We start from the raw sequence: 24,046 nt of genomic DNA, 5'->3' as shown, positions 1-24,046 counted from the left end.
TGAAGGAACGTTCTGTGCGCGTCATCATAGACGGAGGGAGTTGCAACAACTTGGCTAGCATGGAGATGGTGGAGAAGCTTTCTCTCACCACAAGACCACATCCACATCCTTACTACATCCAATGGTTCAACAACAGCGGCAAGGTTAAGGTAACACGTACTGTTCGTGTGCATTTTAGTATCTCTACATATGTTGATTATGTTGATTGTGATGTGGTACCTATGCAAGCATGTTCCTTATTACTTGGTAGACCATGGCAATTTGATAAAAATTCTATACACCATGGTAGAAACAATCACTATACTCTTGTTCATAAGGATAAAAATATTACTTTGCTTCCTATGACTCCTGATTCCATTTTGAAAGATGATATTAATAGAGCTAATAAAGCAAAACAGGAGAAGAATAAGAGTGAAAATCAGATTGTGGCAAAAGAATTGAGCAACAAATGAAGCCTAATAATAAACCATCTAGTGTTGCTTCTGAAATTAAATTGAAAAGTGCATGTTTATTTGCCACCAAATCTGATATTGATGAGCTAGATTTCAGCAAATCTGTTTGCTATGCTTTTGTGTGCAAAGAGGCATTATTTTCATTCGAGGACGTGCCTTCCTCTTTGCCTCCTGCTGTCACTAACATTTTGCAGGAGTTCGCTGACGTCTTTCCACAAGACGTGCCACCGGGATTACCGCCTATTTGAGGGATTGAGCATCAGATTGACTTAATTCCCGGTGCTTCACTGCCAAACCGTGCACCATATCGTACCAATCCAGAGGAGACGAAGGAGATTATGCGTCAAGTACAAGAGCTTCTCGACAAAGGTTATATACGCGAATCCCTTAGTCCTTGTGTTGTTCCTATTATTCTAGTGCCAAAAAAGGATGGTACATCACGTATGTGTGTTGATTGTAGAGGCATTAATAATATTACTATTCGTTATCGTCATCCTATTCCTAGGCTAGATGATATGCTTGATGAATTGAGTGGCTCTACAATATTCTCCAAAGTTGATTTGCGTAGTGGATACCATCAAATTCGTATGAAATTGGGAGATGAATGGAAAACAGCAGTTAGAACTAAGTTTGGATTATATGAGTGGTTAGTCATGGCTTTTGGTTTAACTAATTTACCTAGTACTTTCATGAGATTAATGAACAAAGTTTTATGTGCTTTCATTGGACGATTTGTGGTAGTTTACTTCGATGACATATTGATTTATAGCAGATCTTTGGAAGAACATTTGGAACATTTACGTGTTGTTTTTATTGCTCTACGTGATGCACGTTTGTTTGGTAACCTTGGGAAGTGCACCTTTTGCACCGACCGAGTGTCTTTTCTTGGCTATGTTGTTACTCCATAGGGAATTGAAGTTGATAAAGCCAAGTTTGAAGCTATTGAGAGTTGGCTGCAGCCCAAAACGGTCACACAAGTGAGGAGTTTTCTTGGCCTCGCTGGATTCTATAGGCGTTTTGTGAGAGATTTCAGCACCATTGCTGCACCTCTCAATGAGCTTACAAAGAAAGATGTGCCTTTTCTGTGGGGTACCGCACAGGAAGAAGCCTTCACGATATTGAAAGATAAGTTGACACATGCTCCTTTACTCCAACTTCCTGATTTTAATAAGACTTTTGAGCTTGAATGTGATGCTAGTGGAATTGGATTAGGAGGTGTGTTATTACAAGATGGCAAACCTGTTGCATACTTTTCTGAAAAATTGAGTGGGCCTAGTCTGAATTATTCTACTTATGATAAAGAATTATATGCTCTTGTTCGGACTTTAGAAATATGGCAACATTATTTATGGCCCAAAGAATTTGTTATACATTCTGATCATGAATCTTTGAAACATATTAAAAGTCAAGCTAAACTGAATCGTAGACATGCTAAATGGGTTGAATTCATTGAGACTTTCCCTTATGTCATTAAACACAAGAAGGGAAAAGAAAATGTTATTGCTGATGCATTGTCTCGTCGCTATACTATGCTTTCACAACTTGACTTCAAAATATTTGGTTTGGAGACCATCAAAGATCAATATGTGCATGATGCTGATTTTAAAGATGTAATGCAGAATTGTAAAGAAGGAAGAATGTGGAACAAGTTTGTCGTTAACGATGGATTTGTGTTTCGTGCTAACAAGCTATGCATTCCAGCTAGCTCCGTTCGTCTTTTGTTGTTGCAGGAGGCGCATGGAGGAGGATTAATGGGACACTTTGGCGTGAAGAATACGGAGGTCGTACTTGCTACACATTTCTTTTGGCCAAAGATGAGACGGGATGTTGAGCGTTTTATTGCTCGCTGCACTACATGTCAAAAAGCTAAGTCATGACTCAATCCTCATGGTTTATATATGCCTTTGCCTGTACCTAGTGTTCCTTGGGAGGATATATCTATGGACTTTGTTTTAGGTTTACCTCGAACAAAGAAGGGGAGGGATAGCATATTCGTTGTCGTGGATAGATTCTCGAAAATGGCACACTTTATACCATGTCATAAAAGCGATGATGCTGTTAATGTTGCTGATTTGTTCTTTCGTGAAATTATTCGCTTGCATGTTGTGTCAAATACTATTGTTTCAGATCGTGATACTAAATTTCTTAGCCACTTTTGGAGATGTTTATGGGCTAAGTTGGGGACTAAACTGCTTTTTAGTACTACTTGTCACCCCCAAACTGATGGACAAACTGAAGTAGTCAATAGAACATTGTCTACTATGCTTAGGGCAGTTTTGAAGAGTAATAAGAAAATGTGGGAGGAATGCTTGCCTCATATTGAATTTGCTTATAATCGTTCATTGCATTCTACTACTAAGATGTGCCCGTTTGAAGTTGTGTATGGTTTCCTACCTCGTGCACCTATTGATTTGTTGCCTCTTCCATCTTCGGAGAAGGTTAATTTTGATGCTAAACAACATGCTGAATTGATTTTAAAAATGCATGAGTTAACTAAGGAAAACATTGACCGTATGAATGCCAAATATAAACTTGCTGGAGCTAAGGGTAGAAAACATGTTGTGTTTGCACCTGGAGATCTTGTTTGGTTACATTTGCGTAAGGATAGATTTCCTGATTTGCGCAAATCAAAGCTCATGCCACGTGCTGATGGTCCCTTTAAGGTGTTAGAGAAAATAAATGATAATGCATATAAACTTGAGCTGCCTGCAGATTTTGGGGTTAGTCCCACTTTTAACATTGCAGATTTGAAGCCTTATTTGGGTGAGGAAGATGAGCTTCCGTCGAGGACGACTTCATTTCAAGAAGGGGAGGATGATGAGGACATCAATACCATTGTTACACCCACAGCCCCTGCTGCTATACATACTGGACCAATTACTAGAGCTCGCGCACGCCAACTAAATTACCAGGTACTTTCGTTTCTTGGTAATGATCCTAATGTTCATGAGAATATGATGCTGCCTAAATTGGATACATTTGTTTTGCTTACAAATGAAGGGCCTAGCTTGGAGAAGGATGAACATTGGAGCAAGAACAAGCATGGATATGATGGCATGCGCAAGGAGAACAAGAACGGAGTTACAAGTGATGATTTCAGGTCTTTGAAGCCACCATAACGAGTGCATGAAGCCTTGGACGAAATATACAAGATGTCACTTCATAAATTTCGTCCAGAGGCTATTATAGGTGTTGCGTCACCTTTTTATTGGGCCAGGCCCATGTAATTTCGAAATACATAAGTATAGGCTATTTTTAGAGTCCGTATGTGTGGGGAAACAAGAGATAGGGTTGATTTCGGACCCCCTCCACCAAGGGCCACGAAATTCCCCCTCTCTTCCTCCATATATACAGCCCTTAGGGCACCGTTTAGACTTTGGGTTTTCTTTAGATTAAAGTTCGCCATAGCTGCAACTTCGCGTACTTCATTTGTGTTCAACGACCAGACAAAGGCGTCACAGAACCCCACCTTGATCAATAAAGTTTTCATCTTATATTCGCAATATCCAGAGTGCAATCTCAGTTTCTTGCTTGTTCTTCATTTACTCGCAGGAAACAGACCATCATGGTCAGGTTGATCGTGCTCCGGCGTGGTCAATAACCTCTCGGAGTTGGTTTAGCAGTTGCTAAGGCGCGACGTCCTCGCACGTTCGTAGTCGGATCGTCAAAGTCGACTTCCACCAAAGCGAAATCCATCATCTCATCGAAAGACGGGACACCTTTGCCTCTATCATACCATTACGAATATATACCTGAGGTCGACCTGCTGGTGATGGTGCTGGTGGCTGCACGTAGTTCGGATTTTGATCAACCTCATCCTCATAATCGCCCGCATACTCATCATCCTCCAGGGTACCAGCAGCAGCAGTAGCACGAGCCAAAGAAGCATCAACAACAGGAACAGCAGCACTAGAAGTTTGGCCATCCTCAATAGGAACACGCTTCGCTCGTCCATACTGATTCGGAAGGAGGCGTTGTTGTTGTTGTTGTTGCAGAGGTGCGATAGGTGCAGCCGGCGGTGGTGGTGGAAAACGCGCGAGCAATTCTTTAAACTTGCTATCAAGCTTTGTTTCGAACGTCTTCTCAATGCCATCTATCTTCTCCATGGCCTCGTCAAATCTGTTTAGCACATCTTGCACCTGTCCACTTATCATTTGCTGAAATTTATCATGTAGCTGTTTGTTCATCAGGTTCTCCCAATCAGTCTCATCGGCTTGTGATCCTACCATGGTTAGCAGCAAATAGAAACACACAAGAAAATGATCCTACAGTCTACTAAGAAGTGGTGGTGGTGATCGGCAACCGTTGTAGTCAAAACTCTCAAAGCTTGGATAGAGCGATTACCAGGGAGAGCCAAACGCACGACGTAGATGTATGTGGAGCTGGGAAGGCTTATAATATGGTAGCAAAAAAGGATCAACAATAATCAATTCAGAGATGCAAAGTTGAATAAACGCTCAACGACGGTACTGTGCTGGTCCTAGGCTAGGCTGTACTAAAGACGCGAGCCTAGAACACTAACAAAATCACGGCGCTGCACGTAAACAAGGGAAAAGCACACTCTGGATTTTTTTTCGCTCTTTTTTTTGCACTGCTTTTTTTTGCACTGCTTTTTTTTGCACTGCTTTTTTTTGCGAAAAATCACTATAATGGCGAGTGTCTCAAAACTCTTCCCAGGTCAAACTGACAGGATGGGCACGGAATTTTTTTGACCAATTTTTTTTTTCGACTGCCCGGACCCAAAAACTGGAAACGGGTAAAAAAAACTTTCTATAACGGCGACTGTCTCAATACGCTTAGAAACACCTAAAAATAGGATAGCCGGAAAAAAATTCGACAATTGCGTTTTCGGAAAATTTTGGGCCTAAACGGAGGGTGGTTTCCGGACTTTTTTTTTTCCGGAACCTACTCCGGCAAGGAAACACGAATCGGAATCTAGATGGATCTTGAAAACAAACCTAATATGAAAAGAACTCGGATTGGTGGTGGATATATGGTGGTAGATGGCAGCGGTGGTGGTATATGACAGCGGTGGTGGTATATGGATACGGATTCGAAGCGGTGGCGGATAAGCGGTGGTGGTAGATGGCAGGGGCGATGATGATGGTGCGGCGGCGGCGTGACAACTTATGACCAGAACTCGAAACTCTAAAAGACTAGACTCTAAGACCAGAGACTAGACACGACGATGCAACTGCAAATTCAACAAAGAAAAACCCTAAAAAGATTATGCAATGGCTCAAACTGGTTCGGATATGATGAACTAACCCTAATTTTTTTGTGGCTTTCTCGTGGACTATAGGTATGAAGAAAAGACTCGATCTAAACTACGAAAAACTGTAAAATCTCACTGAGCAACCTGGAGCTCTGATACCACTTGATAGGCAAAGGTGTCCCGTCTTTCGATGAGATGATGGATATCGCTTTGGTGGAAGTCGACTTTGACGATCCGACTACGAACGTGCGAGGACGTCGCGCCTTAGCAATCGCTAAACCAACTCCGAGAGGTTATTGACCACACCGGAGCACGATCAACCTGACCACGAGGGTGTGTTTCCTGCGAGCAAACAAAGAACAAGCAAGAAACTGAGATTGCAATCTGGATATTGCGAATATAAGATGAAAGCTTTATTGATCAAGGTGGGGTTCTGTGACGCCTTTGTCTGGTCGTTGAACACAAACGAAGTACGTGAAGTTGCAGCTATGGCGAACTTTAATCTAAACAAAAACCCAAAGTCTAAACGGTGCCCTAAGGGCTGTATATATGGAGGAAGAGGGGGGAATTTCGTGGCCCTTGGTGGAGGGGTCCGAAATCAACCCTATCTCTTGTTTCCCCACACATACGGACTCTAAAAATAGCCTATACTTATGTATTTCGAAATTACAAGGGCCTGGCCCAATAATAAGGTGACGCAACACCTAGAATAGCCTCAGGACGAAATTTATGAAGTGGCATCTTGTATATTTCGTCCAAGGCTTCATGCACCCATTATGGTGGCTTCAAAGTCCTGAAATCATCACTTGTAACTCCGTTCTTGTTCCCCTTGCGCATGGCATCATCTCCATGCTTGTTCTTGCTCCAATGTTCATCCTTCTCCAAGCTAGGCCCTTCATTTGTAAGCAAAACAAATGTATCCAATTTAGGCAGCACCATATTCTCATGAACATTAGAATCATTACCAAGAAATGAAAGTACCTGATAATTTAATTGGCATGCGCGAGCTCTAGTAATTGGTCTCATATATGTACCAGTAGGGGCTGTGGGTGTAACAATGGTATTGATGTCCTCATCAAAAAGAAAAAAAAGAAAGTCCAAAAAAAGGCCCAAAAAATGGGGGACAATGTTACTATCCTTTTCCACACTTGTGCTTCAAAGTAGCACCATCATCTTTATGTTAGAGAGTCTCTTATGTTGTCACTTTCATATACTAGTGGGATTTTTTCATTATAGAACTTGGCTTGTATATTCCAACGATGGGCTTCCTCAAAATGCCTTAGGTCTTCGCGAGCAAGCAAGTTGGATGCACACCCACTTAGTTTCTTTTGTTGAGCTTTCATACATTTATAGCTCTAGTGCATCCGCTGCATGGCAATCCCTACTCCTCATGTTGACATCAATTGATGGGCATCTCCATAGCCTGTTCATTAGCCTCGTCAATGTGAGACTTTCTCCCTTTTTTTCTTCTCCACACAACCTCCAACATCATATTCTATTCCACCCATAGTGCTATATACATGGCTCACGCTCATGTATTGCATGAGAGTTGAAAAAAGTTGAAGCGCGTTAAAAAGTATGAACCAATTGCTTGGCTAAAACCGGGGTTGTGCATGATGGGAGTATTTTGTGTGATGAAAATGAAACATAGCCTAACTATATGATTTTGTATGGATAAACTTTCTTTAGCCATGTTATTTTGAGAAGACATGATTGCTTTGTTAATATGCTTGAAGTATTACTATTCTTATGTCAATATGAACTTTTATTTTGAATCATTTGGATCCGAACATTCATGCCACAATAAAGAAAATTACATTGAGAAATATGCTAGGTAGCATTCCACATCAAAAATTCTGTTTTTTTATCATTTACCTACTCGAGGACGAGCAGGAATTAAGCTTGGGGATGCTTGATACGTCTCCAACGTATCTTTAATTTTTTATTGTTCCATGCTATTATATTACCCGTTTTGGATGTTTATGGCCTTTACTTTACACTTTGATATCATTTTTGGGAGTAACCTACTAACCGGAGGCCCAGCCCGAATTGCTGTTTTTTTGCCTATTTCAGTGTTTCGAAGAAAAGGAATATCAAACGGAGTCCAAACGGAATGAAACCTTCGGGAGCGATCTTTTTGGAACAAACGCAATCCAGGAGACTTGGAGTGGACGTTAAGAAGCAGCCGAGGCGGCCACGAGGGTGCAAGGCGTGCCCTAGGGGTGTGGGCACACCCCTCACCCTCGTGGGCCCCTCGTGGCTCCCCTGACCGACCTCCTTCGCCTATATATACCTCCATACCCTGAAAACATCCAGGAGCACCACGAAATCCTATTTCCACCGCCGCAACCTTCTGCATCCGCGAGATCCCATCTTGGGGCCTTTTCCGGTGCTCCGCTAGAGGGGGAATCAATCACGGAGGGCTTCTACATCATCGCCAAGGCCTCTCCGATGAGTTGTGAGTAGTTTACCACAGACCTTAGGGTCCATAGTTATTAGCTAGATGGCTTCTTCTCTCTCTTTGAATCTCAATACAAAGTTCTCGTCGATCTTCTTGGAGATCTATTCGATGTAACTCTTTTTGCGGTGTGTTTGTCGAGATCCGATGAATTGTGGGTTTATGATCAAGTTTGTCTATGAGAAATATTTGAATCTCCTTTGAATTCTTTTATGTATGATAGGTTATCTTTGCAAGTCTTTTCGAATTATCAGTTTGGTTTAGCCTACTAGATTGATCTTTCTTGCAATGGGAGAAGTGCTTAGGTTTGGGTTCAATCTTGCGGTGTCCTTTCCCAGTGTCAGCAGGGGCAGCAAGGCACGTATTGTATTGTCGCCATCGAGGATAAAAATATGGGGTTTATATCATATTGCTTGAGTTTATCCCTCTATATCATGTCATCTTGCTTAACGCGTTACTCTGTTCTTATGAACTTAATACTCTAGATGCATGCTGGATAGCGGTCGATGTGTGGAGTAATAGTAGTAGATGTAGGCAGGAGTCGGTCTACTTATCGCGGACGTGATGCCTATATACATGATCATGCCTAGATATTCTCATAACTATGCACTTTTCTATCAATTGCTCGACAGTAATTTGTGTTGGGGAACGTAGTAATCTCAAAAAAAAATCCTACGCACATGCAAGATCATGGTGATGGATAGCAACGAGAAGAGAGAGTGTTGTCCACGTACCCTCGTAGACCGACAGCGGAAGCGTTAGCACAACGCGGTTGATGTAGTCGTACATCTTCACTATCCGACCAATCAAGTACCGAACGTAAGACACGTCCGAGTTCAGCACACGTTCAGCTCGATGACGTCCCATGAACTCCGATCCAGCAGAGCTTTGCGGGAGAGTTTCATCAGCATGACAGCGTGATGACAGTGTCGATGATGCTACAGATGCAGGGCTTCGCCTAAGCACCGCTACGATATTACCGAGGTGGGATATGGTGGAGGGGGGCACCGCACACGGCTAAGAGATCATTGATCAATTGTTGTGTCTAGAAGTGCCCCCCTGCCCCCGTATATAAAGGAGCAAGGGGGGGAGGCGGCCGGCCAGGAGGAGGGCGCACCAAGGGGGGAGTCCTACTCCCATCGGGAGTAGGACTCCTCCTTTCCTGGTTGGAGTAGGAGAGGGGAAGGAAGGGAGAGAGAGAGAGAGAGAGAGGAAGGAAAGGGGGGGCGCCGCCCCCCTCCTTGTCCTATTCGGACTAGAGGGGGAGGGAGTGCACGGCCTGCCCTAGCCGCCCCTCCTCTTCTCCACTAGGGCACATGAGGCCCAACAAACCCCCCCGGGGGGTTCCGGTAACCCCCCGGTACTCTGGTATATGTCCGAAACCTTCCAAAACTATTTCGATGTCCGAACATAGTCATCTAATATATCAATCTTCATGTCTCGACCATTTCGATACTGCTCGTGATGTCCGTGATCATATCCAGGACTCCGAACTACCTTCGGTACATCAAAACACAAAAACTTATAATACCGATCGTCACCAAACTTTAAGCGTGCGGACCCTACGGGTTCGAGAACTATGTAGACATGACCGAGACACGTCTCCGGTCAATAACCAATAGCGGAACCTGGATGGTCATATTGGCTCCCACATATTCTACGAAGATCTTTATCGGTCAAACCGCATAACAACATACGTTGTTCCCTTTGTCATTGGTATGTTACTTGCCCGAGATTCGATCGTCGGTATCTCAATACCTAGTTCAATCTCCTTACCGGCAAGTCTCTTTACTCGCTACGTAATGCATCATCCCACAACTAACTCATTAGCTACAGAGATACCTCTCCGACAATCGGAGTGACAAATCCTAATCTTGAAATACGTCAACTCAACAAGTACCTTCGGAGACACCTGTAGAGCACCTTTATAATCACCCAGTTACGTTGTGACATTTGGTAGCACACAAAGTGTTCCTCCGGTAAGCGGGAGTTATATAATCTCATAGTCATAGGAACATGTATAAGTCATGAAGAAAGCAATAGCAACATACTAAACAATCAAGTGCTAAGCTAACGGAATGGGTCAAGTCAATCACATCATTCTTCTAATGATGTGATCCCATTGATCAAATGATAACTCATATCTATGGTTAGGACACTCAACCATCTTTGATCAATGAGCTAGTCAAGTAGAGGCATACTAGTGACACTATGTTTGTCTATGTATTCACGCATGTATTATGTTTCCGGTTAATACAATTCTAGCCTGAATAACAAACATTTATCATGATATGAGGAAATAAATAATAACTTTATTATTTCCTCTAGGGCATATTTCCCTCAGTCTCCCACTTGCACTAGAGTCAATAATCTAGATTACACGGTAATGATTCTAACACCCATGGAGCCTTGGTGCTGATCATGTTTTGCTCGTGGAAGAGGCTTAGTCAATGGGTCTACAACATTCAGATCCATATGTATCTTGCAAATCTCTATGTCTCCCACCTGGACTTGGTCCCGGATGGAATTAAAGCGTCTCTTGATGTGCTTGGTTCTCTTGTGAAATCTGGATTCCTTTGCCAAGGCAATTGCACCAGTATTGTCACAAAATATTTTCATTGGACCCGATGCACTAGGTATGACACCTAGATCGGATATGAACTCCTTCATCCAGACTCCTTCATTTGCTGCTTCCGAAGCAGCTATGTACTCCGCTTCACACATAGATCCCGCCACTATGCTTTGTTTAGAACTGCTCCAACTGACAGCTCCACCGTTCAATATAAACACTTATCCGGTTTGCGATTTAGAATCGTCTGGATCAGTGTCAAAGCTTGCATCGACATAACCATTTACGACTAGCTCTTTGTCACCTCCATAAACAAGAAACATATCCTTAGTCCTTTTTTAGGTATTTCAGGATGTTCTTGACCGCTGTCCAGTGATCCACTCCTGGACTACTTTGGTACCTCCCTGCTAAACTAATAGCAAGACACACATCAGGTCTGGTACACAGCATTGCATACATGATAGAGCCTATGGCTGAAAGCATAGGGAACATCTTTCATTTTCTCTCTATCTTTTGCAGTGGTTGGGCATTGAGTCTGACTCAACTTCACACATTGTATTACAGGCAAGAACCCTTTCTTTGCTTGATCCATTTTGAACTTTTTCAAAACTTTATCAAGGTATGTACTTTGTGAAAGTCCAATTAAGGATCTTGATCTGTCTCTATAGATCTTGATGCCCAATATATAAGCAGCTTCATCGAGGTCTTTCATTGAAAAACTTTTATTCAAGTATCCTTTTATGATATCCAGAAATTCTATATCATTTCCAATCAACAATATGTCGTCCACATATAATATTAGAAATGCTACAGAGCTCCCACTCACTTTCTTGTAAATACAGGTTTCTCCAAAAGTCTGTATAAAACCATATGCTTTGATCACACTATCAAAGCGTTTATTCCAACTCCGAGAGGCTTGCACCAATCCATAAATGGATCGCTGGAGCTTGCACACTTTGTCAGCACCTTTTGGATCGATAAAATCTTCTAGTTGCACCATATACAACTCTTTTTCCAGAAATCCATTCAGGAATGCAGTTTTGACATCCATTTGCCAAATTTCATAATCATAAAATGCGGCAATTGCTAACATGATTCGGACAGACTTAAGCATCGCTACGGGTGAGAAAGTCTCATCATAGTCAACCCCTTGAACTTGTCAAAAACCTTTCGCAACAAGTCAAGCTTTGTAGACAGTAACATTACCATCAGCGTCAGTCTTCTTCTTGAAGATCCATTTATTCTCGATGGCTTGCCAATCATTAGGCAAGTCAACCAAAGTCCACAGTTTGTTCTCATACATGGATCCCATCTCAGATTTCATGGCCTCAAGCCATTTTGCGGAATCTAGGCTCATCATCGCTTCCTCATAGTTCGTAGGTTCGCCATGGTCAAGTAACATGACCTCCAGAATAGGATTACCGTACCACTCTGGTGCGGATTTACTCTGGTTGACCTACGAGGTTCGGTAGTAACTTGATCTGAAGTTTCATGATCAACATCATTAGCTTCCTCACTAATTGGTGTAGGTGTCACAGGAACCGGTTTCTGTGATGAACTACCTTCCAATAAGGGAGCAGGTACAGTTACCTCATCAAGTTCTACTTTCCTCCCACTCATTTCTTTCGAGAGAAACTCCTTCTCTAGAAAGGATCCATTCTTCACAACGAATGTATTGCCTTCAGATCTGTGATAGAAGGTGTACCCGACAGTTTCCTTTGGGTATCCTATGAAGACACATTTCTCCGATTTGGGTTCGAGCTTATCAGGTTGAAGCTTTTTCACATAAGCATCGCAACCCCAACTTTAAGAAACGACAACTTTGGTTTCTTGCCAAACCATAGTTCATAAGGTGTCGTCTCAACGGATTTTGATGGTGCCCTATTTAACATGAATGTCGCCGTCTCTAAAGCATAACCCCAAAACGATAGCGGTAAATCAGTAAGAGACATCATAGATCGCACCATATCTAGTAAAGTACGATTACGATGTTCAGACACACCATTACGTTGTGGTGTTCCGGGTGGCGTGAGTTGCGAAACTATTCCGCATTGTTTCAAATGTAGACCAAACTCGTAACTCAAATATTCTCCTCCACGATCAGATCGTAGAAATTTTATTTTCTTGTTACAATGATTTTCCACTTCACTCTGAAATTCTTTGAACTTTTCAAATGTTTCAGACTTATGTTTCATTAAGTAGATATACCCATATCTGCTCAAATCATCTGTGAAGGTGAGAAAATAACGATACCCGCCGCGAGCCTCAATATTCATCAGACCACATACATCAGTATGTATGATTTCCAACAAATATGTTACTCGCTCCATAGTTTCGGAGAACGGCGTTTTAGTCATCTTGCCCATGAGGCATGGTTCACAAGTACCAAGTGATTCATAATCAAGTGATTCCAAAAGTCCATCAGTATGGAGTTTCTTCATGCGCTTTACACTAATATGACCCAAATGGAAGTGCCACAAATAAGTTGCACTATCATTATCAACTCTGCATCTGTTGGCTCCAACATTATGAATATGTGTATCACTACTATTGAGATTCAACAAAAATAGACCACTCTTCAAGGGTGCATGACCATAAAAGATATTACTCATATAAATAGAACAACCATTATTCTCAGATTTAAATGAATAACCGTCTTGCATCAAACAAGATCCAGATATAATGTTCATGCTCAACGCTGGCACCAAATAACAATTATTTAGGTCTAAAACTAATCCCGAAGGTAGATGTAGAGGTAGCGTGCCGACGGCGATCACATCGATTTTGGAACCATTTCCCACGCGCATCGTCACCTCGTCCTTAGCCAATCTTCGCTTAATCCGTCATCCCTGTTTCGAGTTGTAAATATTAGCAATAGAACCAGTATCAAATACCCAAGTGCTACTGCGAGCTCTGGTAAGGTACACATCCATAACATGTATATCACATATACCTTTGTTCACCTTGCCATCCTTCTTATCCGCCAAATACTTGGGGCAGTTCCACTTCCAATGACCAGTCTGCTTGCAGTAGAAGCACTCAGTCTCAGGTTTAGTCCAGACTTGGGTTTCTTCTCTTGAGTAGCAACTTGTTTGTCTTTCTTCTTGAAGTTCCCCTTCTTCTTCACTTTACCGTTTTTCTTGAAATTGGTGGTCTTGTTGACCATTAACACTTGATGCTCCTTTTTGATTTCTACCTCCGCAGCCTTTAGCATTGCGAAGAGCTCGGGAATTGTCTTGTTCATCCCTTGCATGTTATAGTTCATCATGAAGCTCTTGTAGCTTGGTGGCAGTGATTGAAGAATTATGTCAATGACACTATCATCCGAAAGATTAACTCCTAGTTGAATCAAGTGATTGTTATACCCAGACATTTTGAGTATATGTTCACTGACAGAACTATTCTCCTCCATCTTGCGGCTATAGAACTTATTGGAGACTTCATATCTCTCAATCCGGGCATTTGCTTGAAATATTAACTTCAACTCTTGGAACATCTCATATGCTCCATGACGTTCAAAACGTCGTTGAAGTCCCGGTTCTAAGCTGTAAAGCATGGCACACTGAACTATTGAGTAGTCATCAGCTTTGCTCTGCCAGACGTTCTTAACGTCGTCAGTTGCATCTGCAGCAGGCCTGGCACCTAGCGGTGCTTCCAGGACGTAATTCTTCTGTGCAGGAATGAGGATAATCCTCAAGTTACGGACCCAGTCCGTGTAATTGCTACCATCATCTTTCAACTTTGCTTTCTCAAGGAACGCATTAAAATTCAACGAAACAACAACACGGGCCATCTATCTACAACAACATAGACAAGCAAAATACTATCAGGTACTAAGTTCATGATAAATTCAAGTTCAGTTAATCATATTACTTAAGAACTCCCACTTAGATAGACATCTCTCTAATCATCTAAGTGATCATGTGATCCAAATCAACTAAACCATAACCGATCATCACGTGAAATGGAGTAGTTTTCAATGGTGAACATCACTATGTTGATCATATCTACTATATGATTCACGTTCAACCTTTCGGTCTCAGTGTTCCGAGGCCATATCTGCATATGCTAGGCTCGACAAGTTTTAACCCGAGTATTCTGCATGTGCAAAACTGGCTTGCACCCGTTGTAGAAGAACGTAGAGCTTATTACACCCGATCATCACATGGTGTATTGGCACGACGAACTTTGGCAACGGTGCATACTCAGGGAGAACACTTTTACCTTGAAATTTAGTGAGAGATCATCTTATAATGCTACCATCAATCAAAGCAAAATATCATGCATAAAGGATAAACATCACATGCAATCAATATAAGTGATATGATATAGCCATCATCATCTTGTGCTTGCGATCTCCATCTCCGAAGCACCGTCATGATCACCATCGTCACCAGCGCGAAACCTTGATCTTCATCGTAGCATCGTTGTCGTCTCGCCAACTATTGCTTCTACGACTATCGCTACCGCTTAGTGATAAAGTAAAGCAATTACAGGGCGATTGCATTGCATACAATAAAGCGACAACCATATGGATCCTGCCAGTTGCCGATAACTTTGTTACAAAACATGATCATCTCATACAATAAAATTTAGCATCATGTCTTGACCATATCATATCACAACATGCCCTGCAAAAACAAGTTAGACGTCATCTACTTTGTTGTTGCAAGTTTTATGTGGCTGCTACGGGCTGAGCAAGAACCGTTCTTACCTACGCATCAAAACCACAACGATATTTCGTCAAGTTAGTGTTGTTTTAACCTTCTCATGGACCGGGCGTAGCCACACTCGGTTCAGCTAAAGTTGGATAAACTGACACCCTCCAGCCACCTATGTGCAAAGCACGTCGGTAGAACCAGTCTCGCGTAAGCGTGCGCGTAATGTCGGTCCGGGCCGCTTGATCCAACAATACCGCCGAACCAAAGTATGACATGATGGTAAGCAGTATGACTTGTATCGCCCACAACTCACTTGTGTTCTACTCATGCATATAACATCTACGCATAAAACCAGGCTCGGATGCCACTGTTGGGGAACGTAGTAATTTCAAAAAAAATCCTACGCACACGCAAGATCATGGTGATGCATAGCAACGAGAGGGGAGAGTGTTGTCCATGTACCCTCGTAGACCGAAAGCGGAAGCGTTAGCACAACGCGGTTGATGTAGTCATACGTCTTCACGATCCGACCGATCAAGTACCGAATGTACGACACCTCCGAGTTCAGCACACGTTCAACTCGATGACATCCCACGAACTCCGATCCAGCAGAGCTTTGCGGGAGAGTTTCATCAGCAAGACAGCGTGATGACGGTGTCAATGATGCTACCGATGCAGGGCTTCGCCTAAGCACCGCTATGATATTACCGAGGTGGAATATGGTGGAGGGGGGCACCGCACACGGCTAAGAGATCAATGATCAATTGTTGTGTCTAGAGGTGCCCCCTGCCCCCGTATATAAAGGAGAAAGGGGGGAGGCGGCCGGCCAGGAGGAGGGCGTGCCAAGGGGGGAGTCCTACTCCAACCGGGAGTAGGACTCCTCCTTTCTTTGTTGGAGTAGGAGAGGGGAAGGAAGAGAGAGAGAGAGAGAGAGAGAGAGGAAGGAAAGCCCCCCCCCCCCCCGCTCCTTGTCCTATTCAGACTAGAGGGGGAGGGGGCGCGCGGCCTGCCCTAGCCGCCCCTCCTCTTCTCCACTAGGGCCCATGAGGCCCAATAAACCCCCCGGGGGGGTTCCTGTAACCCTCCCGGTACTCCGGTATATGTCCGAAACCTTCCGAAACTATTCAGTGTCCGAACATAGTCATCCAATATATCGATTTTCACGTCTCGACCATTTCGAGACTCCTTGTCATGTCCGTGATCATATCCGGGACTCCGAACTACCTTCGGTACATCAAAACACAAAAACTCATAATACCGATCGTCACCAAACTTTAAGCGTGCGGACCCTACGGGTTCGAGAACTATGTAGACATGACCAAGACACGTCTCCGGACAATAACCAATAGCGAAACCTGGATGCTCATATTGGCTCCCACATATTGTACGAAGATATTTATCGGTCAAGCCGCATAACAAAATATGTTGTTTCCTTTGTCATCGGTATGTTACTTGCCCGAGATTCGATCGTCGGTATCTCAATACCTAGTTCAATCTCGTTACCAGCAAGTCTCTTTACTCGTTACGTAATGAATCATCCAGCAACTAACTCATTAGCTACATTGCTTGCAAGGCTTATAGTGATGTGCATTACCGGGTGGGCCCAGAGATACCTCTCCGACAATCGGAGTGAAAAATCCTAATTTCGAAATACATCAACTCAACAAGTACCTTCGGAGACACCTGTAGAGCACATTTGTAATCACCCAGTTACATTGTGACATTTGGTAGCACACAAAGTGTTCCTCCGGTAAGCGGGAGTTACATAATCTCATAGTCATAGGAACATGTATAAGTCATGAAGAAAGCAATAGCAACATACTAAACGATCAAGTGCTAAGCTAACGGAATGGGTCAAGTCAATCACATCATTCTTCTAATGATGTGATCCCATTGATCAAATGATAACTCATATCTATGGTTAGGAAACTCAATCATCTTTGATCAATGAGCTAGTCAAGTAGAGGCATACTAGTGAAACTATGTTTGTCTATGTATTCACACATGTATTATGTTTCCGGTTAATACAATTCTAGCATGAAAACATTTATCATGATACGAGGAAATAAATAATAACTTTATTATTGCCTCTAGGGCATATTTCCTTCAATTTGTTCACCCACCGTAATACTTACGCTATCTTGAGAGAAGCCACTAGTGAAACCTAGGGCCACGGGGTCTATTTTCCATCATATAAGTTTCCAACCTATCTTTATTTTGCAATCTTTACTTTCCAATCTATATCATAAAAATACCAAAAATATTTATCTTATCTTATTATCTCTATCAGATCTCACTTTCGCAAGTGGCCGTGAAGGGATTGACAACCCCTTTCTCGCGTTGGTTGCGAGGTTCTTGTTTGTTTGTGTAGGTACGACGGACTTGCGTGGAGCCTCCTACTAGATTGATACCTTGGTTCTCAAAAACTGAGGGAAATATTTACTCTACTTTGTTGCATCACCCTTTCCTCTTCATGGGAAAACCAACGCAGTGCTCAAGAGGTAGCAAGGGGGCGCCGCACACTGCTTAGAGAAATTCTTCTGTCTTCTAATGGCGCCCCCCGTATATAAAGGAGGTAGGGAGAGGAGGCCGGCACTAGGGGGGCGCCTAGAACACACAACACTAATTATTAGCCATGTGCGGCGCCCCCCTCTGCAGTTTACGCCTCTGGTCATATCTTCTAGTGCTTAGGCAAAGACCTGCGCGGATCACTTCACCATCACCGTCATTGCGTTGTCGTGCTGACGGAACTCGTCTACTACCTCGGCACCTTGCTGGATCAAGAAGGCGAGTGACGTCACCGAGCTAAACATGTGCAGAACTCGGAGGCGTCGTACGTTCGGTGCTTGATCGGTCGAAGCTAGAAGATGTTCGACTACATCAACCGTGTTGTCAAAAGCTTCTGCTTACGGTCGACGAGGGTACGTAGACATACTCTCCCCCTTGTTGCTATGCATCTCCATAGATATATCATTGCGTCTGCGTAGAATTTTTTTTGTTTTCCATGCAATGTTTCCCAACAAGTATCAATGACAAACCTATACCAACTAGTAATGCCAACATAATTTTTTTAAGAAGAATTGTGGTAAATTGCTTATGAGTAGATATATTTTGAGCATCACAAATTATGTACCAAGAATCTTTTAAACTCTCTCCGCTCCTTTGTTAAAAATTAAGCATTTCTCACTCAGGCGTGGAAAAAACAAGTGAAGAACTAGCCATGATAGCAACAAAAAGCAAGAATAGCAGCACAAGGTATTTTTGGTATTTTGGAATTTTTTGGTAAGCAAAGCAAGAAGCAAAAGTAACTAGGAAAAAAATAAAGCAAGTAAATAAACGGTTTGTGTGAAGGCACTTGATTTGGTAGTAGAAGACTCGCCGGCAACGGCACCAGAAATTTATTTTCTACTCCCGCGGGAGGCGTTGGGTTTCCCAAACAGGAAGGGTGAAGGGGAACAACAGCATAGTTTTCCCTCAATTAAAAACCAAGGTTTATCAAACCAGTAAAAGCCTCTAAGCTAACAAAATAAATAACACCTGCACACAAACACAATTAAAACTTGCAGCCAGCATGGCAAAGAGTTGTCAAGCCCCTTGTCTTGCTAGTTACAAGATTAAAAGGAAATAGAGATAGATAGTAGTGGAGTGAAACGAAAAATAAAAGAGCAATTTTTGTAGAAGAATTTATTAATGGAGAGTAGAACAGGGGGGCATAGAATCGCTAGTGGCATCTTTCTCTCAAACAGGCGAATGGCATGGTAAACAAATTATAGCTGGGCAATTGAAAAGATTGTAATATTTATGACTATGATCATTCATGGCATAATCCCATATAGGAATTATGTCCGTGATAAGTAGAGCATTAATCCAACTGCATGTACTACTAATACTTCATCCAAAAAACGCTATCCAGGACGTAGGGTTTTACCTCTTTGAGAGGACCCGAACCTGGGTAAACATCGATGTCTCCCTTGTGTCTTGTTACCATCTAGCCAAGGCTACCAGATCGGGACCCCCTACCCGAGATCTGCCGGATTTGGTACCGTCACCAAGACTCGTCGATATGATGCGGTAGAAGCCATGCTGGTCCCCCTTAGCCACCGCATGAGAACATGCGGAGACCAGTGTCCTCCATCGAAGCCATCCACCCATGCTGGTCCACCTTGGCCACCGCATGAGAACATGCGGAGACCATTGTCCTCCATCGAAGCCATCCACTGGTCCCTCAGGCCGATGTACGGCTCCAAAGACCCGCGCGAGATTTGACATAGTCGCGCCTAGGGGCCAATATGAAGGGAAAGCCCCACCACCGTCATCATCTCTAGCAGCGACGGGGAGATTGAAGGCAGCCGTGGCCGAACCCTAGATGAACTACCCAGGGGCCACGATGAAGGAAAAGCCCCACCGCCGCCATCATCTCCAGCAGCGACAGGCAGATCGAAGGCGGCCGTGGCCGAACCCTAGATGAACAAGGGGAACACCGTCATGACCAATGAAGAACCGCCCCGACGTCTCCATCCCTGGCGGGCGCACGGCTTAACCGCCAGTATCCTAGATCACTAGGTCGCGAACGCTAGATCGCTCTCGTATCATCTGCTTTGTCATAAGGGCAACATACTTCAGCAGAACAACAAAGTTTTAGATAGCAAGCCATACCAATAACAAAGGAGAAAGATTCATGAGATAGGTCTTGCTCTATTTGACCAAGCTACATGAGGCATTCACTATATATACAATACAGAATACTTGAACGGCTTCCAAGGAAAATGTGGCATTGAGACTTTGATCATTGCATGCCTATTGTCACAAAATGTACATGTATGATTATCTGCAAGTGAGTGGCAGTAGAAGCCTTTCAATGATGTAACCTGTGTTGTCGCTCTCTCTTTTCGAGTATATACAACCACTGCGTGTATGGATCCGGTCCAGCACAACATGAAAAACACCTCAGCTCAGTAATCCTGGAGCAACGCATCCAGCTTTTTCTGCCTCGCGGCGTGCTTCAGCTTCTCCATTGCGATAAGCCCTAGTTGCCTCACCCTCTCCCTGGATAACCCGAACCTGAAGAATGTTTCAAAGATCAGGATTAGACTATCATGTGGCAAGAAAGAACTGTGGTTCAGTTAGTAATGGTCATGTCTGTATCCTCTTGATGCTCCATTTTTAGCTAATAAAATCCACCCTTTGTCGGAAAACATGTCGATGTTATGAACATTGTATGCGGAAATTTCAAAACATTTTCAGGCGAACAAATACTTGATTGTGACATAAAATAACCTTGGCAGAAAAAGGAATCAGAAAATTGTGATGTTGCCTTGATGGCATTTGCTTTTGACAGCAATTAATAAGCGCAGGGCATGGCAAAAGTTCTTGTTCAGTTGAAGAAGTAATACTTACTGTCTGCTAATATCCTCCCATGTATGGCATTGTTTCCCTATACCATGGTATAACTGAATAATGTCCCTCTCACGTTCAGTGAGATTTGAGTTTAGAAGTTTGTTGACTTCCTCCTGGTATCAGCAGAATCTTAAGATGACTGAAAATCACGAGGAAGCGAACAACAATAGCAATAAAGGTTACCTTTAGGTACCACTCCTCAAATCCATGCCATGGGTCATTCGCAACATTTTGATCCTCTATATACTGAGAATGAGTGGAGGAGGAAATCAAAGTTAACCCCGAGGAATATTTCATCGTGAAAAAGTATTTTGGTGGTATTTATTGTGTGGTAGTGTAACAGCTTACGCTGTGGAGTGTATCTCCGGGTAGGCCATTTAAGGAGGGGAATGCCTGTTGATCCAACGAAAGAGCCTTATTGACAGCCTGCATTTTGAAGATGCAAAATCATTGTGAGAAGCCCAAAGGTGTAAAAGGGCTAAACATAAGAAATCATACATGGGACGATAAATATGTAAATACCTCTGCAGCATTGTGCACTTTCTTCTCCGATATATTGAGCAACTTTGCGATGTTCTAAGGACAATGACGAAAGGTTAGAGAAGAAGTAACAGAGCAACATGATGAACACACACAAAATCATGCCGCTTGAAATGCTTCACGCAAATAAAACTAGTAGTCCGCCCTACTTGCGTTGTCGGAGAAACCCCTTGGTCCTCCAATGCGTACTTTGCGCCACGAATCGCAATCAGCCTCTCATGCAGGTAAGTAGGGAGCCTGAATGTTTTCGAGTTGTCGGCCAGTGCTCTTGAAACACCCTGGTAACAAGGAAAGTAATGAATGGATAAGGAGTGCAAAGATTCTCTCGTTAGTACGTACTGATGAGATGAGCAAAGAGGTCTCACCTGACGAATCCACCAGTATACATAAGTGGAAATTCTGAAGCCCCTGGATGCATCGAACTTTTCGATCCCGCGGAGTAGCCCTATGAGACCACCCTGAATCACCAGCCAAATTGCCCAACATGTTACATGTTGATTTTTGTGAAACATGCTAACTGTCCTAGTGAAACAAATGCCCATGAACAGGAGGATGTGATTACCTGAATCAGGTCGGACAGCTCAACCCCCAGCTTGTCATACTTCTGGGCGATGGATATGACCAAACGGATGTTGCTCATTGTTAGCACCTCCCTCGCGAGGAACGACTCGCGCATTCTTGACCGTAGCTCCGGCGTCGATATCCGAAGTGATTGCGCCATCTGCTTGTACGACGGCTCATTCCCCAGTTTTTCTTTCAGCCTGAATCAATGTTTGAGACTCAGAGGTTAGGCAAAAGTGTCAACTTCATAGCACAACGCAAAGCAGCAGTGACAATGGTTCTTGATTTCGGATTCGGAGAAGAAGCATATAGTACTATGTTGGTTGAATGGGTCACTAAATTTGGGGAAGAGCACTCCCATCCCATACTTTGATCTTTGCTGCTGCAGCCATATCCCGTCCTTGATCTTCTTGGAGAGGTGGACAACCTGCTTGTGCGTGAGGAGCTCCTTGCTGACGGTACCGCGAAGGTAGATGCGGTTTCTGCTCTGCAGCAGCTCGGGGCTGATGATCAGGTGCACGGCGCCGCTGCCTTTCTTGGACCTCCCACGCCTCCGGCCGCTCATCCGCCGCTGCCTCGCCGAGACGCCGGAGCGCGCCACGACGACGGAGCTGCTCCTGCCCTTGCCGTCATCGTCCTCGGCCGAACCAATGGCCTCCACATGGTGGCCATCGCCGCCGCCGTCGTCGTCCTCCTCCTCCTCGAAGGGGAGTTGCCACTGCTTCTCGAGCATGGACCTCTGCAGTAGGATAATGGCATCGAGGGAGAACTCGTCGGCGGGCAACAACGGAGGAGGCTGCGGCGCGAGCGCAGGCGCGCTCTGCCTGAGGGCCCGCATGACCTGCGCGCGGCCATGTGGGGAGAGCTTGAGCCTGTGCGCGGCGACGGTGAGCTTGGACGCGGCCGGTGGCGCGAACTGCAGCGAGGAGGAGCCGTGGGCGTCTCCCGCCGCGCTGCTCATGTGGCAGTTGACCTTGTCGGAGAGCAGGTCGTTGGGCGGCCCGAAGGACGTGCTGAGAAGGCGGTTGCCTGCGCTCAGCCCGATCAAGGCAGGCGTCGCCGTCATGTCTCGCCACCCGTTTAGTTATCTGCGCCGTATGAGCGCGGCGAGGGATTACAAAACACTGTGTTTCAAGAAACAGAGAAAGAAGAGATAGGAAGCTCGTACCTGTGCGGCGGCGCGGGGCGGCAGGCGGAAGCGACGAAGAATCAAGGGAAGGGGAAGGGGAGGAAGAGGAAGACGACGGCGCGGGCGTCGGAGACAATAACCAAGTACGGAGTACTAGCGTACTAGTAAACTAGAAGCTCAATGGACACCACACGCCGAGAGAGAGAGAGAGAGAGAGAGAGAGAGAGAGAGAGACGGAGAGGCTATTAACAGTGCGCTCGTGCGTGCGGTGGCAGCGGCAGCGGCGGCCGGCTCCACTGCTGCGCGCGCTGGTTTTACTGCGTTACTGCAGTGGAGAAGCTGGGCCGGAGGGGGAGGAGAGGATAGGGTGAGTGAGGGCGGGAGGCCATTGGCGGGGGGAGATATTCGCCGGTGGCCTCTCGTCTGGACGCCGAGGCCGAGCGCGCGCCACGACCACCAGATCCTGCGCCCGGGCCACCTGGCAACAAAAGATCGTCCCCTCCCCGTTGCCTCCACACGTCCCCTCTCCTCGTTTTGATTTCACGGCACTTCCTTTCACGCACAAAAACGATACTCCCTTCATTCCACAATATATAATGTAGTGTGTCCGCGTTTCCTAAAATCTAAATTTGACCACATATTTAAATAATGGGACCGACTGCGACGGGAGTAAAAATTATATCATTGAATTCGCCATCTCGATACTAATTCAGTGGTATAATTTTTGCTGCCGGCGCATTTGATCTCATTGGTTAAATATATGATCAAACTTAGATCTAGGAAGCGCGGGCGCACTACATTGTGGGACGGAGGAAGTAAGTACATGCCTCCTGAATTCGCACGAATGCAAAAAAAACTTTGATCCGCACCGTAAAGAGACCTGAGTGTTAGAACGGAGAGAGAGGGATTGTTGCGGAATATGATGGATGTATTATTGAGCCTCGAGGGCGAGTATATATTGAGTATAAGACTTGGAGGGCAAGAAGCCTCTCCTGGAGATATGGTAGGAAACATATTACAAATCCTAGACTACCAAATACATGTAAACCAAATATATCTCTAAC

At 44.2% G+C, this 24,046-nt stretch overlaps 1 protein-coding gene across 1 annotated transcript; it reads right to left on the bottom strand.

The window, feature by feature from the left end:
* Positions 1–20,014: 20,014 nt before the first annotated feature.
* On the bottom strand, positions 20,015–23,371 carry LOC119336857 (RNA polymerase sigma factor sigA-like). The gene is made up of 10 exons (XM_037608938.1): positions 23,022–23,371; positions 22,222–22,941; positions 21,855–22,053; positions 21,658–21,750; positions 21,442–21,570; positions 21,275–21,328; positions 21,101–21,178; positions 20,936–20,998; positions 20,753–20,865; positions 20,015–20,416 (listed from the first exon to the last, which is right to left on the bottom strand). The coding sequence occupies exons 2-10, from the start codon at positions 22,917–22,919 to the stop codon at positions 20,308–20,310; spliced, it is 1,536 nt and encodes a 511-aa protein (XP_037464835.1). The 5' UTR covers positions 22,920–22,941; positions 23,022–23,371; the 3' UTR covers positions 20,015–20,307.
* Positions 23,372–24,046: the final 675 nt, after the last annotated feature.

This window comes from Triticum dicoccoides, chromosome 7B, assembly GCF_002162155.2.
Source record: "Triticum dicoccoides isolate Atlit2015 ecotype Zavitan chromosome 7B, WEW_v2.0, whole genome shotgun sequence".
In the NCBI taxonomy this organism is placed as follows: Eukaryota; Viridiplantae; Streptophyta; class Magnoliopsida; order Poales; family Poaceae; genus Triticum; species Triticum dicoccoides.
Note: the sequence above shows the minus strand (reverse complement) of the source record. Positions and strands in the feature narration are given on the sequence as shown.